At 36.8% G+C, this 18,081-nt stretch overlaps 1 protein-coding gene and 1 long non-coding RNA gene across 13 annotated transcripts in view; both read right to left on the bottom strand.

The window, feature by feature from the left end:
• Window positions 1-17,302, bottom strand: part of ASCC3 (activating signal cointegrator 1 complex subunit 3) — a 217,716-nt gene extending 200,414 nt beyond the window's left edge. For 5 of the 12 annotated variants that reach the window (XM_036413368.2, XM_045573227.1, XM_045573228.1 and 2 more), the window contains exons 1-3: window positions 17,049-17,301; window positions 6,906-7,096; window positions 5,682-5,832 (exon numbers count right to left, since the gene is read on the bottom strand). In XM_036413368.2, coding sequence (XP_036269261.1) covers window positions 5,682-5,832; window positions 6,906-6,995 — 241 coding nt within the window. In that variant the 5' untranslated portion in view covers window positions 6,996-7,096; window positions 17,049-17,301. Of the gene's footprint in view, window positions 1-3,530; window positions 3,630-5,681; window positions 5,833-6,905; window positions 7,097-9,384; window positions 10,142-17,048 lie in introns of those variants that run through there. The other 7 variants (XM_045573232.1, XM_045573233.1, XM_036413372.2 and 4 more) reach the window with 6 other exon arrangements.
• Window positions 1,995-3,524, bottom strand: LOC118705110. The gene is made up of 2 exons (XR_004983609.2): window positions 2,323-3,524; window positions 1,995-2,084 (listed from the first exon to the last, which is right to left on the bottom strand). It is a non-coding gene; the product is annotated as an uncharacterized LOC118705110 (long non-coding RNA).
• Window positions 17,303-18,081: the final 779 nt, after the last annotated feature.

The raw sequence follows: 18,081 nt of genomic DNA, 5'->3' as shown, positions 1-18,081 counted from the left end.
GGACATCCTCCCCCCAACACTCTACCCCCAGTGTACAAATTTCATGCACCTGGCCTCCAGTATTAACTGTGAGAAAACTGGATTAGTGATTTTAGCTACTCACTAGTAAATGACAGAACTAAATGTGTACTGTATATATTAACTCATAACTTGAAATTATCCTATGCTATAAGAAAATAGTTTTATGAAAAGTTAAAGCTGAAAATGAAATAAGGATGATACAAAAATACAGGTGCAAATATTCTAAACATTAGCTTACTGTATCTATCCATATTCTAAAAATACAGTATAAATAACTATAGTTTATTACAGGAATGCAAAGGTAATTCAATTGTTAGAAAATCTAGCAACATAATCAACTCTCAAAAATTGAAGTAGGAAACATCTAGTGCAGAGATATGATGGCGAGAAGTCGGATAGACATGGTGAGCAAAGGCAACAGACGTGAAAGAAAGGCCAGCCATTAGCAGTCTTGTGCCCAATCAAGGACAGTACATTACATTTAATTATTATATGCTTGTAAACTCCTTTAATCTACAATACCATCATATCATTTTAAATATTATATGAAATTCCCTATAAAGCCATTGAGGCATAGATTTCTTAGTGTGAAGGTTTTTAATTACAGATTTATTTAATTTATTTAACAGTCAAATATTCAGATTTTCTATTTCCTCCTTTGTCTATTTTAGTCATTTTTGTCATCTTAGTCCTCTGAATCTGTCAAGAGCTCTGTTCATCTTCTCATCCTCCCTTTTTATCTGGCCTCCTCCTCTGGAATACACGGTCAATTTCAGATAAAAGTGACCCAAATACCAGGATCAGATTTTCTAGGTTTATTTATGCCGTCAGATTTTGGCCACATAATTTTTATTGCTTCAGAAGTAATATGATGCGGTCAAACTGTTTTCTATTTTACAGTTTTTCTAATTCTCAGCAGAGAGCTATTCCAAATTATTTTGTCTGCCAGTTTATGTCAAATGGAACTTTGAACTTTTTTGGAATCTACAATTTTCAAGATAGTTGTTTTTTATAAATACTCATGAAAAACCTCCTGCTTCACTCAATACCCAATAGGCCTTTATTATTTACTAGAAGCCTGGTGCATGAAATTCGTGCACTCTGGGGGTTTATCAGCCAGGCCTCCTGTGCCCTCTTGCAGACTAGGAGCCCTTGGGGGTTGTCTGACTGATGGCTTAGGCCCGCTCCTCACAGGGAGCGGGCCTAAGCCGGCAGTTGGGCAACCTTAGCACTGTGCGGAGGCAGGAGAGGCTTCCACCATTGCTGCTGCACTCGCCAGCCATGAGCCTGGCTTCTGGCTGCATGGCACTCCCCCTCTGTGAGCACACTGACCACCAGGGGGCAGCTCCTACATTGAAGGTATGCCCCCTGGTCAGTGTACATCATAGCCATCGGTCATTCCGCCATTCGGTCAATTTGCATTTTAGCCTTTTATTACTTAGGATATGCATACTCTTATTTCCATAGACAGAACTGTCAATTCCTACTAATATCTATATATACCTCCTTCTGCAATCATCGCTTTATAAAATGCTTTCTATACTCGGTTAGGATTCCTCACTTTTTATATTTTTATTTCCTCAACAACTTGAAAAACATAATAGAGTCCCAAGTGCCCTAAACCACACTCTATAAATCAGTCCTGTCCAACCTACCTTTTGATTTGTACTTTTCTTAAAGATAAGACTATTAAAGGTAAAGTGCATAAAAACATCAAAGCCCAAATAAAACAGGGGTTATAAAGTAGAGAAGGCAAAACAAATAGGTCTGTGTATTGTATAATAAAATAATATAAATACTTAAAAAAAAAAAAAAAAAAAAAACTAGTTCAGTTATGGCTGAGTCCTGTTCTGTATCCAGATCAGAGTAAAATCATTAGAACACCCTGTTCTGGCCTTGAGAGAGAAATTCAGTTATATTATAGAACTGATTAAGGAACTGTCAGGTTCTTCTGTGACGTCCCACCATTGTTTACCCCCATTCTAGTTTCTATCTATGCTGTGAAAATCTTAAAACTCCTATGATAAAATAGTGGAAAGTCAACCTTCTATAATAATTTAAAACTCTAATAGAGCCAAAATCGGTTTGGTTCAGCGGTAGAGCGTTGGTCTGCGGACTGAAAGGTCCCAGGTTCAATTCAATTCCGGTCAAGGGCATGTATATTGGTTGCGGGCATATCCCCGGTAGGGGGTGTGCAAGAGGCAGCTGGTTGGTGTTTCTCTCTCATTGACGTTTCTAGCTCTCTAGCTCTCTCCCTTCCTCTCTGTAAAAAATCAATAAAATATATTTTTTAAAAAAAACCTCTAATAGAGATACATGTCTAGTACATGATGGATTTTACTAACTGCCACTCTCAATCTTAACCTCTTTATTTTCAAAAGGATTTTTACTTGAAGCACATAAAACGTACCGACAAAGTTTCATTGTGCATAAAAGATAGACTAATATGATTATGTTTTTCCTTCAAAATCCACAGAGGAGATAGCTATGTCTACAATGAGTATTTTGATAAACTAAGATTAAAAGCCCAGAATATTATTTCCATCAAGGAAAGGACTGGTGTAAACAATTCTTAAATAATTATAAGGTACTCTAAAAAGTATGGAATGGGTGATAATCTAATGGAACACTATCTACTAAGATTACCAAGGAATAACAGGACATAAATGAAGCCTAAGCTATTTCTTCAAAGATGAAGAAATCTTCTTCAAAGATTTCCTCAGAATAATACAATGGGGAAAGTTACTGAGCCACGTACATAACAAGGAGGAAAAAAAACAACCTAAGCACTGTTCAGGAAATTAAAATAGTACAAACTGCATATGTTAGGAGTAAAGCTTCCATGTGACAGAATGGCAAAGAGATGAAAAGGTACATTGTTTCAATTCATACAGCAGCTTTTCTAATGTCCATTCTAAGGAATTTGATCTAAAGAGTAAGCTGGGAATAAACATGAGCTTTGCATGCTTTTTACAAAGATCAGTCTAGCCACAGTGCAGAAGCAGAATAAGGAAATAAGGCTGAGGAAATAGGCTAATGAAGTAGTTCAAACATCAGATGGTAAAAGCTTAAACCAGGGCAATGGTAAGTATGTAGAGAAAGTGAGTTTAAGAGTAGCTGTAAAGTAGATTTGACAGGACTTGACCTTTGACCATAAGTAAAGTAAGGAATCTAGGATTTCCATCATGTTTCTGTGTTAAAATTTGGGCCCAGGCCTAACTTCACCACAAATCAACTAGGGGATTCACTTAACCTTTATGAGCCCTGTTTCTACACATACAAAATGAAGGGTTTGGACATGTTCCCTGATATCCCCACCAGCTTAAAATCCCTATCACTCTAACTAGTCAATGTACATGTTCTTAAACAAGTATCTCAGATTATTTTATCACACTCAATTAAAACATAAATGATTGTTCTTTATTCTCTTACTCTCTTTTTAATGCAATCACACCAAAAATATATGTGCTGAAAGAGTGACATAAGAGAAAACACAAACACATATTTACCATGAAACTAATCTTTTCAAAGCTGCCAGTTTTAATTACATTTCCAGCATCAGCAGTATTTTCATACCCTGGCCTTGGACTACAAGGAACGTAAAGAATCTAGGATTTCAGAAAGAGTAGTTGACTACTAGTCAACTATTAGTTTTACTCAACTTAAACATAGCATTAAGAAGTATAAATATCAGAGCATTTACCCAAGTCCAACCCTAAGATTTCATGTCATGAAAATATTCTTCTGAAACATTACATTTCAAAATAATCAATTTCTAAAACATATCAGTCAATAGATTAGTCCCTGAGTATGAATCAGATGTTTCACCAACAGGCGAAACTCCTAGCATTATATTTAATAACTGGATTTTAAACAATGATTTTTGACTTGTCAGAGACATTTGGGAAAAATCTAAAGTTGTTTTTTTTTTTAATCATAATTTCTACATCATTTATATAAAGAACTAATTGAGTCACGGAACTAAAAAAGCTCAGTATTTTAGATCTGCATTTGCTAAGTCTTCTGAGGCATTTTTATAATGGAACTCCTGAAGAGAAAAAACACTACAGTTTTTGAAAAGTATTTTATCAGGCCCTAACATCCGACAATGAAGCCCAGAGGATTAGATCATAGTCAAGGTGATCCATGTAGACTGGAGACTGCTTTTCCCTACTATTTTCCAATGAACCTAATTGCCTCTATATCCTTAAAATATAAAGTGTAATTCCATGCTAAATTCTATCACAAATTTCTTCAAAATGTGCTCTGTTTCACCTAGGCTTCGGCAAACTCAATTTTTACTAAAGCCCTTGAATTTCAGAAAATCAACTAAATGCAAAAACATACATGACATTCATTTGGACTTTCACAACTTAAAACAATGAGGGTATTAAATTCAATAATATACTATATCACAAACCAATGGTAATTAAATGACATATCAAAGTCAAAATATTTGAATAAGTTTAAAGATCTAATGAGCAAAAATAAGAAGCCTTCATTATGTATATAAAATATACCAAAAATACCATTCAAAGCCAGTGTAAGAAAGAAACCTGCCAACCTAGCATATGGTAAAGTAATGATTTAATTCTCCCCTCAACTAAGAAATCACCTGAGAAAACTTTTTTTATTTATCAAGTGAAACTTCACGATGATCCTAAAATATGCAAACACTACTCTAAGCACTGAGGATGGAGTGTTCAACAAGAAAAATAAGGACTTATTCTCATAAAACTTATATCCTATTCCTAAAACATTGGTAATAAACAAACAAGCAAAAATAAAATGATAAATGTTACCAAGGATTATAAGATAAAGAATGACCAGGTAACAATGTAAGATTGGATGGTTAGTGAGGATCATTAGAAAATAACTTTTTAAGGGAATTCAGACTAACAAGAAAGCATCTATCCACTCTAAAATTAGGGCAGAAGAAGATTCTCAGCAAGGGAAACAGCAGTGCAAAGACCCCAAAATAAGTACCAACTTAGTGGGTCTGAGGAAATGAGAAAAAAACCATGTGTCTGAAGCACTGTGAGTGAAGGCACGAATGAGTTGAAGTCAGAGAGAAAGGTGGAGGGCAGTTACACAGGGTCAAGAGTATCGGTCTGAACCTTTTATAAGTAACAAACTTGCATGTGAAAAATTTAGAACAATCATAGTTTAATTATGCTTTTTAGTTATCAGATTCTGAAATTATAAATGTCAATGAACAAACTCATTGTTTTGTTTTGTTTTCAACCTTGGGAATAGTAGCATGTTAAGAATAAGTAATTACAATCTCAAATTATAATTTCCTCTAAGTATAATTAATTGATGAAATTGTTAGTGTATCACCGAAATTAAAGTGAAGTTCAGCTAGACCGAGCTACGTGGCTTTTAAGGGTCCCTCAAGCTGCATTAAAATTTTAGCTCACCCTCTCCTTACTTCAAAATAGTGGTTTTCAAATTCTAAATTCCTATAAACTCCTCATGATTGATTGTATTATAATTGTTTGCTTCTGCCTCCCTAACTGTATCCTAAGCTCCTTAATAGATAAGAGGGTCTTTCATAATTATGAAAACTTGCTTGGAAAGTTCAGCCTTGCACTCTAATTTAAAAGAAATATATTTTTGCACCTTGGTGATCTATTAAAAAAAATAAAACAAAACAATACCTATTTGTTTTGCAGCCTGCAATATATCTTTTAAGTCTTCATTTATACTTTGCATTTCTTTCTTCTCCAGTTTTTCATTCAAAAAATTTACTATTTTCTTCCACGTCAGGTCCAGCCCTACAACTTGTTCATGAAGTTTAGATCGCTTCATCTGAAACACATAGCAAAATACAGTGACATGTTGGTTCAAGGTTTTCTCAAATTCATCACTTATAGCATGTATTTTACATTACATTATGCAACACAAAAATTCAAAACTGTATTTATTCTCATCCAAATTTACAGCTCCAAGAAGGAACCTTACTTGAATAAGTTTAAAAAGAATCTCAGTTGTTAAAAGATATGTTTAATAAAAGCTTTTTATAGGTACAATCACAATGGATAATCATTATGAAATTATTTTCATACAGCAAAATAAAAAGCAAAAAGTTCTACATTAAGATGACAATAAGTAATATCCCATGTGTACCTCTTCTCAATTTTTCTGCTTTTTTTTTTTTTAACAAAGCTTAGACCAAAGCAAGTTCCTTCATAGACTATATTATATAGCTCATTTCTTCATAAGTTCATATACCTTTAGGACTATAAATTCAACTATAATGATCAGACAAGAGTCAATTATGAGACCAGATACTGAGTTTAAAAGAATAAAATTCATCTTTCCCATGTATAGACCAGTAGTCTGCAAACTCATTAGTCAACAGAGCCAAATATCAACAGTATGATTGAAATTTCTTTTGAGAGCCAAATGTTTTAAACTTAAACTTCTTCTAACACTTTTTCAAAACAGACTCGTCCAGGCCGTGGTATTTTGTGGAAGAGTCACACTCAAGGGGCCAAAGAGCCACCTGTGGCTCGTGAGCCACAGTTTGCCAACCACAGGTATAGACCATTGTTTCTCTCCATTAAATAAGAATCTTACTATAGACCCAAAAACTTAAGATAATCCAGGGGTAAATTACTGGATTAAATTACAAAATTAACTGGCAGTAACCTTAGCAACAGAAAAAATAAAGTATTCTATACCATAGTTCTGATTATTCTCTTTAACAATATAGTCAGTCATAAATGCTTACGATATATATTCCCATTAGTAAACACAGGTATACACATTTCCCTTCTTAGTAGCTAAAACATACCATTTTAATCACATAGAACTAAGGAAAAAAATGTCAAATATTTGCCCATGTCCTTTATGATGGTTTTCATTTTTTAAAAATTTACCTTTAAGTCAGCCACTTCTTCATTATAATTATCTTGCTTGGTGACATTTGAAAAGGAGCGCAAGGCTCCTGTGAGTCGAGGTAAAGCCATCTATAATTCAATCAGTGATCCATACAATGAGAACCCGAAACTGACACAAAACAGTATGATATTTATCTGTTGGGAGGAGGTGAGAGAGGAATCAAATTGACCTGTCCAAGAGAAAAAAAATAAACACAATTAGTTAAAAAAGCAACTGCTACCAATGTTGAATAAAATTCAACACATTTTGTACCCGTGAACTTGTTTATTTTTTTATAACATACTAGCTATGTTGGGGAAAAGAAATAAACAAAACACGTGTGGTGGGTACTACTTTAGCACTACTTAAAAATAAGTTCTACAGATTCCTAAGTACAGGTCTCACATACTGCATTACTACTGACAATAATACTGAGAGGAAAGGAAGCATTTTCTCCAATACTGTTTTATGCTCACTGATTTCATCTCACATTATCCCTTGCTTTCAAAGTCTCACTGCTTTTGTTTTTTAAAGCATGTTTCCACCTAAATGCATTTGCATTAGTGTTTCCCTGCTCAGAATGCTCTTCCAATGTTCATATAGCTGACTCCTTGACACAAAAGTTCTCTGCTTAAAAGATACCTCCTGAAAGGGGCCTTTCTGGACTTCTCAATCCAAGAAAGGGCAACTACTCAGTTACTACAATATTATCAAGCACAAAATTCCCATTCTCTTTTATAGCACTAATTAATATTTGACATTTCCTTCTTTCTTTACTTATTTATGTGTTGTGTCACCCCACAAAGAGTAAGGTTCATGTTTTTGTCACTCAATAATGATTTGGTATACAGTAAAGGAAAGAAAAGGGGGGAAAAGGAAATAAAGGTAACAGAGAAGCTAAAGAACAGAAGAGGAAAGAATTAAAGAAGCTGGGGAAGGAAGGAAAGAACTCCCAGGGAAAGAAAAAAGTCAGATGACCTGATCTAATCTCCTTGTTTAGCCTCTGACAACTAACAACTAACCTCCTAGCAAAAGACTAATAATATTTACTGAGGGGAGTCCTTATCTATGGGACACTCTTAGAGCTCTTCCTGGTTCAAGATTGCTTATTATAACAAAGTTTGGCATGGCTCCCTGGAGAATGTTCACATACACTATACAAACCCTTAAAACAATTCTCAAATAGGGCTATTTTGCCCCTTGTAGGTCATTTGGCAATATCTGATGACATTTTAAGTTGTCATAACGTGTGTGGGGGGGGAGGGAGGGAGAGGGGAGGGAGGGAGGAATATACTAGCTTCTGGTGGGCAGCCAGTGGTTCTGTTAAACATCCTATAATACACAAAACAGCTTCCTGACAACAAAGAATTGTCCAGCCCTGGGATTTTCAACTGATGTGCCACAAGAATTTTTAAAGCATGCAATACCTGACTATTTGGTCAAGGGCACTGACCTCTGTCCCTTAGCTTGCTAAATAAACAATGACAAGAGCCAAGGAAACAATAGCAGTCCAGTGTGAACGAATCAAAATTATACCTTTTTCGTTTTGGTTAGATCAGCAAAAAATATAATGTATTCTTTGTTGTGCCACAAATTTTAGTAATTAGTTTATGTGTGCCAGAAATGAAAAAAGTTGAAATTGCATTAAAATAAATAGTTCTTAAAAGAAAGTGACAAGTCCAACATCAAAGTGAAAGTTCAATTGATCAATTATTGCTCAGTCAAATCAGCAACAAATTTTCTGACATAAACTTGAAAGTGAAATGAATAAGTTTAACTTAATGAACATATACAGTACCAAGTGATTAGAAAAATACATATTCTTTTCAAGTACATCAGTAACAGTTTAAAATGATCTATGTCTACTAGGCCATAAAGCAAATCTAATAAATTTCAACAATTAAGCATCATTTAGATCAGGGGATCAGCAAAATTTTCCTGTCTAAAGAGAAAGTAAATATTTTAGGTCTGACAGGCCACCATGTAGTTTCTCTGCCCTCTGCATAGTCTTATCGTTTTATTCTTTTTTTTTTTTCTAAAACACTTTAACAAGTATAAAACTCATTCCTGGGCTCAGGATGACCAAATTAGTTTGCTGATCCACTATATAGGTCACATTTACTGAGCAAAATAAGATTCAAAATCAGAAACAAATGACTGCATTGCAAATAAGTATGGAAATGGTATCAGAACAGCTGGGGAAAAGAGCAGTTGGATTCGCTATATCATACTTAAAAAATTTAATCAGGAAAGCAAAATGATCCATTTTGAATTTTAACTATCCATTGGGAATGAATTTTGGAAAGCATTTCTGGAAACAAGATGATTCAGGGAACACATTTGTATTTTTCTAAATAACACTTTCTGGAATATTTGAAAGAAGAAATCAAAGCAGGAGTCAGGAGAGCACAGAGAAGACATTCTCAAACTTTAGTGTCCTTCAGTCACCTGGAGGGCTTCTCAAATTGGAAAGCCCACCATGAAGTTTTCTGAATCACCCCCAACTTTCTGAATCAGATCAGATGGCACTGAGATGGGGCACTATCAAGATCAGAATTCAAGAAACATCAGCCATACATATATAATCCTCTATTATGCAACTTCAAAAAGAGGTCATATTTTATAGTAAATCCTAGAATTTTTACTTTCTATTCCTTACTTATACTATACTTTATTGATTAATGTAGTAGTGGAGTCACATGTAATTATCTGAATCAGTCAAACACAATATGGCAAATAAAAGGTATTAACAGACAAAAATAATAATTCTGGAGACTGTATGCCCACTATTTCCCATACTGAAAACATGTTCTAGATGAATGGAGAATAAGATACAGTGCTCCCTTACACTGTTTCAATCACCATATGCATCTCAAACGGTGAACATCTTGCTGCATTGCATGACTCCAATGTTTAAAATACTGTTCCCTTTCTAAAAAAGAACATACAACATGGCCATTAAACATAAGCCAATTTGTTCACCTGGATCATGTGAAGAAATTGTGATATGTTCCAAGTCTAGAGGAAAAACATACTGTACAGGACATATTGAGAGAGAGTATGTTGTGACAACCTAGTGTACTAAGGAATTTTCAAGGGAAATTTTAATTATTCTTATTCCCACTCAAAAAGTTCACTTTAGATCCTAATTCATTCCTAAGCAAGAAGCAACTGCTCTTGAATAGTGTCCAATAAAATTAGGAAACAGACTTGGAGCATGGACAACAGAAAAAGAGAGGGAAAGAAAGATAAACACATACAAACAAGGTGTGGTTTACAGTTACTGGTCTGGAAAATAATGCAACAATTAATATATTCTAAAACAAGAATAAACTGTTTTTGCAAAATACTCCTAATTGTAAACCTACTTTCGTCCCACCCTGTATATATTTTTATATAAATCAAAATATACAATGGTTTGTTAAAAATAAAATTTGTATAAGGTTCTTACACCCCAACTACTTAATAATAACCCAATTTTCTAATTTAAAGGTCCCCTAGGGGCTAAACCTAGACAGGCTCATAACCATAAACCAAACTGCCTTTGTATTACAGAAGACCCCTATAGTTACGTATATTCATTTTACTCTTAACAAATGGTAAGGAAAGCTTTTCTTTTCTTAATTAGAAAGAGGGGAAGGGAGAAGGAGAGAGAAACATGGATTGGCTACCTGCAGGCCCCCTACCCTATTGGGGATGGAGCCCGCACCCAGGCGTGTGCCCTGACCAGGAATGGAACCAGCAACCTTTCGGTGCACAGATGTTGTTGTCCAACCAACTGGGACACATTCGCCAGGGCAGGAAAGCCTTTCTTCTAAATGCCCTGGGAAACAAGTGGCTAGAATGACATATCAGCACCATATGAGAACAAGAACTATCGAAATTCCCACAGGGATCAAACAAGCACTCTATCACTCTACAAGACACCTGGAGCCGACCTATTACATGCTAGGCAGTATGTGTTTTATTTCCCCCCGCATGGGTCCGGTGGAAAAGATCCCGGCCCAGATGATCTGAGCAAAATGCTCATTCTACCCCAATCTATGGGGCTCTGAAAGACAGACCCCAGGAATTTGTGCCTGTCCCTTAATAAGTCCTTAAAAGATTAATGTGAACTGAAACCTCTCTGCTGTGCTCACAACTGTAAACCTACTTTGAGAGGTATCCTCCTCTCAAGAAGTACCCCCAACAACAAACCAAAACTCTAGTGATGCCCTGGAAAAAAAGCCTTAGCTGTTAACAAAGAAACTGTTTCCCTGACTTTGTATACTTGTTTCTCTGTACCATAATTACATGGAGCACCATTACGTTACTCAATATGAGCTCTGCACCTGGTGACCTGATTCAAATTTTACACCCAAAGAATTAGAATTATACACCGTAAATCCAAAAAATATTTATCAAAGGGTTTCATGGCCTTAACCTTCACTTACTGTATTGTGAATAGTAGAGGAAATTCATAAAAAGCCCTAACACTGACACTATATATAAAAAAATTGGCAAACATTTGGTAATAGCAGCAGATGAAATCTCTCCACCTTTCTCTCAGGAGAAAAAAACTAGACATTATAATCAGGATTCAAATGAATTAATGTGGTAATCATGATATATAAAAACCGATAAGGAAATTATCTACTAATTAGGTATTATGAACCAGAACATATAGATAGTAAAAAATTCTATTGTGCTACAATATTCATTTAATATATGCTTTACTTAACTTTCTGAAAGCGTGTATTGTGACCATTATTTAACATTCTGATTTGAATTATTCATTTCAATATTTATGAATAAATGTTTATTTCTTATAAAAACAGGGTACTCTCCTCCCTTATGTTATGTCAGTCAGAAATGTGCCCTGACCCATCATTTCCCTACCAGATTCCATCCACTGTTACAGCTTCCTAATCTGAAAGATGTTTGAAAGGTCAGGATATTTCTCATTCCTTTTCATATTCTAATTTCTAAGTCATTTTTTTCTTAGCATAAATTATATATGCTACAAATCAGAGGAAAAACAGGTTTTGCCAATGTCACCTCCAATTTTTAAAATTTAATTCTGAGAGAAGCATCATACCTCATAAAGCATCAAACATTAGGAACTTATTTTTGAAATTCATTTTTTCTGATGTTTTAAAAATTATAGGTTACCTTAAATTGTGTAATAGTAAAGTAATCATTTCTCTGAGGATTGCTGGTTCATAATTTTTACAGTGACAATATTAGGAAAATCTTATTTGTTGTCTTTTTTAATAAAAATTACATCTGTATAGGTTGAACAGTGATGTTTTCCAATGTTTTATAAAAATTTCCATGTAAGTATAGACCATAAAATAACTAGGTCACTAAATACTGGATGCTGCTTTCTGACCTTAAAAAAAACTTTTAAAAAATTATCTGTATTGCCTAATGTCAGTACACTGTAAAATTTAAGCACTCTTTTTCAGTGAGTGACTTCTAAATATATAGTTGAAAATACCTGGCACTCTACTTTAAGCCTTCTCTTTACCAAGCTAATTAAGTGCCATTTCACTCCTTCAATCCTTCTCATTATGCCTTGGTTTATATCCCACTACACAGAAATATGTTTATAGAAACTTGTATCAGAACTATATACACCAGTTCCAAGGTAGTGTATTCCTTCAATAGTAATATAATTGTTTCTCTGTGGATTGAGAGAGAAGTGGCAAAAGAAAAAATATTAGCAATAATTTTTAAAAGATCTGAAACAAAGCAAATATTAATACTTATTATATCTATGGCAAGTACAACAGCGTTTGTTGGATTATTTTCTGAAATTTTCCACATTCTTAAAATATTCTTTAAAATAAAAATATAGGCTATAAAGTTAAATTTGAATTTGAGGTAAACAACAAATAATTCAGTATAATATGTCCCATGAACATTTGGGACATACTTCCATAGAGCACACTTATATTAAAAAAGATGTTTATTTTTGTATTAAAAAAGTACCTATTTGCTTTAAGATTTTTTTTTTTTCATTTTTAAAAAAGAGAGGAAAGGAGAGGGAGAGAAACATCCACATGAAAGTTGAAGATACATCTATCAGCTGCCTCCCGCATGCATACTCCCTACCTGGGATTCAGCCTGAAACTCAGGCATGTGCCCTGACCAGGAATCGAACTGGCAATCCCTCAATGAACGGGATATTGGCCAACCAACTGAGCCACACCAGCCACAACAGAGAATACATGTGTACTTATGCACATATACACATATATTCTGTCTCTTGTCAGCTTCATCCATGAGAATGAGTCCCATGATGTGGGAACTGCTTTGTTCACTTCAGTATCCACAGCCATTTAAAATAGGTGCATAGTACCATAGGTTATCAATAAATATTTGTATAATGGCTGGCTGGATGGATTGACAAAAAGGATAAAGGGAGGCCAAAGCTGCCACCAAAAAAGGACCATATTTACAGGTCTGGATTTCCATGTACTTATTTTTGTAATGTTTATATCATCTTTATTTCAATACTTCAAAATATATTTTCATAGAAATTAGTTTAATTATTTGATTAATGTATTTCAGTTCTTGAGATAAGATGTTCTACAAACTAAATTTACTCCAAATTTAATAAAAGAAATCAAAATCTAATGTGATTTATTCAACTCACTAAGTCATTTTTCTCAAAGAACTCAAAAACTCCCACACGTATGCATTTAATTCTAAAATTAGAGTTCAGTAAACATTTTTGAAATCTCAAGCTAATAGAGCAGAAAAGCAAAAGCAAGGTAAGAGAAAAGTCGGTATTTGTTAGAAACTCTAGGGTGGGAGTGGGCTCAGAAGGAAAATCATAGTAGAAAGTGAAAAACAGCTTTCACTCATTTAACTGAAATTTCTTGACTAGTATTTCTACTACATGCTAGGCAGGTGGCCATGGTGAGCAAAATCAATGTGGTGCCTGCCCTTATGACGTTTATACTCTGGTGGGGAACACAAGCCAATTAAACAAGCTATGTCAATACAAAAGAAAACCGCTGAAAAAGCAGTCAGGGAAGAGTATGATCAGAATAAAAGGGGAGTTGGGAAGGAGAAGCAGCTTTCTTATATTTGAGACTTCAAGAATGAAGAGTTGGCCAGGTCAAGAGGGCAACATATTCCAGCTCAGGGGTAAGAACAGTTCACATTCAAGGAACTGAAAAGATGAATGAGTATCATGGTCAATGAGTAATGTGATAAGAGATGGAGCTGGAGAGAGAGGTAAGAACCAGGTCATGAAGGACCTCATAAGTTACATTGTATAGAAATTATTTTGATAGTAAAAAAAAATTTCCCAAAGTGTTTTTGACCTGAGCTGTGTTTAATAAGGATTACCATGATTGCAGTAAAGGGTGCGGACCACAGGAAGGCAAGTTAGGGAAACAGAAAGGTACTAGAAAATTACCGCAGCAATCCAGATGAAAAACAAAGAGGATGGGTTCCTGAACTGAAGTAATGACACTGACTCAGAAGAGAGTGGATGAATCAAGTGGTTAAATAAAATCTATTTGGCTTGCTCTGATTATCTGTATTTGTGGTGGGGTACAGGGCAAAAATCAAGGCTGACTTCCACATTTATAGATCAGAATGATGGTACAATTCACTGAACTATGGGGATGGGAATGGCAGGAATATCATGAATTCAATCACAAACAAATTGAATTCGAGATGTCTCTATGACATTGTCTGTATGAAATGTACAGTAAAGATTGAATATTCGGGTGTGGAGGAGAGAAGATTGGTTTAGGATCTAAATATCAGAATCATGAGGAATACCACGAGAAGAGAGAAAAAAAATCACCCAAGGATTTCTGTGTAGACTGAGAAGAAAAGGCAGCGAGAGGTGGCAGCACATGAGCCTTTGAGGAATAATCAGGTGGAAAAGGTCTATAAAAGAGAATTTCTACAGTAGAAGACAAAAACAAAAAACAAAAAACAAAACAAACAAAAAACAATCCTGGTTAAAAAAACAAACAAAAAAAACCCAGAAGTGCGGTACGTATCTCCAAAACCCTGGGAAGAGGGGTTTTAAGAAGTATAGTCAACCAAGTCAAAGGATGGCAAGAAATGTGGCCAAATGCCATTGGATTCAGAACTTCAGCAATGTTCTTCCCGTGTGCTGTTTCTAATAAATACAAACAGAAGAGCTCCAAAAAAACTGAAGTAAAATCAGTCACTCTTCAAACTCACTCATTTTTTTCTAAGCTGATGGCCAAAATCAGTGACTTTTTCACTTTTTAAATCAGTGACAAAGCCTTCATTTTGCAAACTTCGGGTTGATCAAGGGAGCATTCACTAGCCATACGTGATTATTTTTCCTTGCCAGAAATGAATTCACTGAATAGTCTCACAAAGCCAGCATCGTGATTATAATCTCCTACAGTGAAGAAGTAGTGTATGTGTTGCTTTTCCCTGGTATTTTGCATGGTTCTTGCCTGGGCCAAGAACTCAATAAATATTTGTTCAATGACATGTACTCAGAGCATTAATCTATGAAGCTTTCCAGAAATGATTTTTAAGTTATTCCTTACCATTTCAAACCCTAGAGTAGAGACAGTACTAATATTTTTGCAAAGTTTCCTTCACTCCTTAAAGAATGCTAAGAAAAAAAACTATTTAGTGAGTCTTCAAGGTATTACCTAAGCAGGCCTCATTTTAGAAAATGCATGCAACATTGGGGGAAAACATACTAAACTTATTTTTGCAAATGGAGTATCACCTTCATATTCATTTCTTCTTATAAATCATTCATGTAGAATTTTATAAGTTTCTTAAATCAAGATGGAAGGGTATTTATTTCTATTGTAAATAAGATCAGAATTTAACATTTTTATATTGTTCCATCTGATGTAGCCTGTTAAGCATTTTACTCACTTTTTAAAAAGTAAAGACATTTTTCTAAAAAGACAACTTTTCCTATCAGTAAGCATTCTTCTCTCGGAATGGAATGTAAGTTTTCCTTGATCCTATTTGCATGCTATGTTTCTTAGCTATACAAACCGAGTAACTTGATTTCAAAAATCAGTGACAATTTCAAAATGACCTGGCAACTATTTGAAAATGCTAGAAAACATTAGTGACAAAAGAAAACTGTTCAGCAGGGATCAAGCAAGCTAAATCATGAAAAATAAATTCAATCAAATAAAAATGATTCTGCCTACAGAATCATTTAATTGGCATCTCTAGGGAAACCTGTTCTAATGCAAGATTGTCATTACAACCATCATTATAACTATCGTTACAAATGGAAGAAGAACAGGAGCACCATGCAGAGTAGAAGCAAAAGTTAAGAATTCGTAACTTTCAACAACACTTTGGAAATCAGAGAAATGATTTCAATCTATAAAACCTGGTGATGGAAATATCAGCTAATCAATCTAACCTTACCTAAGGAAAAAACAGAAGACAAGATTACTATTTAGAACTGCCCATGTGACTTCATTCATATCAAACTTTTAGCTGCCACTACAACTATGCTTCTTTTAAACCGAAGAACAGCAAGACACAAGAACACCCTGAATTCAATGAATAAGCCCATTTGTGATAGGAAACCAGGTGGGACACACACACACACACACACACACACACACACACGCTTATTTCTAAACGACATTCTAGATTACCCGATTGCCAAATTCACTCACAATTCACTATGGTCCACTCCCTCCCCAGTCTATTTACTTTCCAGTGTAGGGGTAAAAAACAAAACAAAAGAAACAAACAAAAAACACAAGGAAGCAGCAGCATTCCCTCCCAGAATCTCCGTAAAGAAAACGAAAAAGTTACCAGGACTTTGGAACGAAACACACACACACACACACACACACACACACACACACACACAACCCCACACCCACTAATGAAAAGTAATGACCCGCACACGGGAAAGAAAAGCCAGCACACGGGCGGTCACTCCGTGGCCGCACACCTGGGAAGTCGGAGGCTCGGTCACTTTCGCGATCCCAGCCCCCACGTAGCCAAGCCCAGCCCGGGAGGAAACCGCCGGCGGCCCGGACGGTCCCGCCGAGGGTGACAGCTGGGGGCCGGCCTCCGGGGCTGGGGAACATCACCGGGGCAGCCCGCCCGCCGCGCCCTCCCCGCACTGCCCGCCTCCCCTTCCCGCCTCCCCTCCTCACCTCCGGACGCGGGCTCACGCGCTCCCCATCCCTCCGCCGGCGCCGGCTCCGCGCCTCCCTCCCTTTCGGTTTCCCTTTCCCTCCCCGCGCCGGGCGGGGCGCGGACAGAGCTGAGGGTGCCAGGCGGCCGCCGCGCCCTCGTCCGCACCCCAACGCCGGGCCTGCCCGGTCCGCTCCCCGGGCCAGGACGCAGCACGCACGTACGGCCCGACCGCCACGGCCGGACAGACTGACAGTCCCGGCGAGGAGGGAGGGGGCGGGGCCGGCGCGGCCCACACGTCACCCGCCCGCGGCCGGCGGCGCAGACGTAGACACGTCGCCCCGGCCGGCCCCGCCCCCTCCCGCGTGCGCGCGCCGCCGCCCCGCCCCCGGCCCGCGGAGCTCAGCGCGGGACCTGGCCTGGGGCCGCCTGAGGCTGAGTGCCTAACCTTGCAATCCTTGGATTGGGTCGAGTCTCCCTCCCGCCCTACTCCGTGGAGTGAAGACAAGGAGATAATCATTCCTCTTAAAAGCAAAGGAGAGTCAAAACCGGTTTTGCTTCCTGGATAGAGCGTGGCCTGCAGACTGAAAGGTCCCAGGTTCGATTCCTGTCTAGGGCATGTACAAAAGGACACACTTAAAAGAAACAGAATCATAGATGTTTCTAACTTTCTATTCCTCTCTCTTCCTCTCTGTAAAAAGACCAATAAAATATATTAAAAAAAAAAAAAAGTAAAGGAGAGAAGAGCAGTGACTATCTTTGAAGAACCAGGTCAATGGCATCACCAAATGGCCATCACCAGCCAGAGCCCCCGGCTGCTGCCTGCTTTATCCAGGGTTCCCTGTTTTCAAGTCCTGCTTTCCTTAAGCTTCCTGGATAACTTCTCTTCAAGTTATCTCTGCTAGTTGCCTCTTTGGTTGGACCACCCACTACCAAAAACAAATTGCCAGATGATTCTCCAGCTCAATTGAAAAAAAAACAGGAAGGCAGCATTCAGAAAATACTGACTAACCTCAAGACCTGTGCAATGTTTGCCTGTATAGGCCTGGACTA

Source organism: Pipistrellus kuhlii, unplaced genomic scaffold (assembly GCF_014108245.1).
Source record: "Pipistrellus kuhlii isolate mPipKuh1 unplaced genomic scaffold, mPipKuh1.p scaffold_m20_p_5, whole genome shotgun sequence".
NCBI lineage: Eukaryota > Metazoa > Chordata > Mammalia > Chiroptera > Vespertilionidae > Pipistrellus > Pipistrellus kuhlii.
This window is presented reverse-complemented; position numbering and strand designations above follow the sequence as displayed.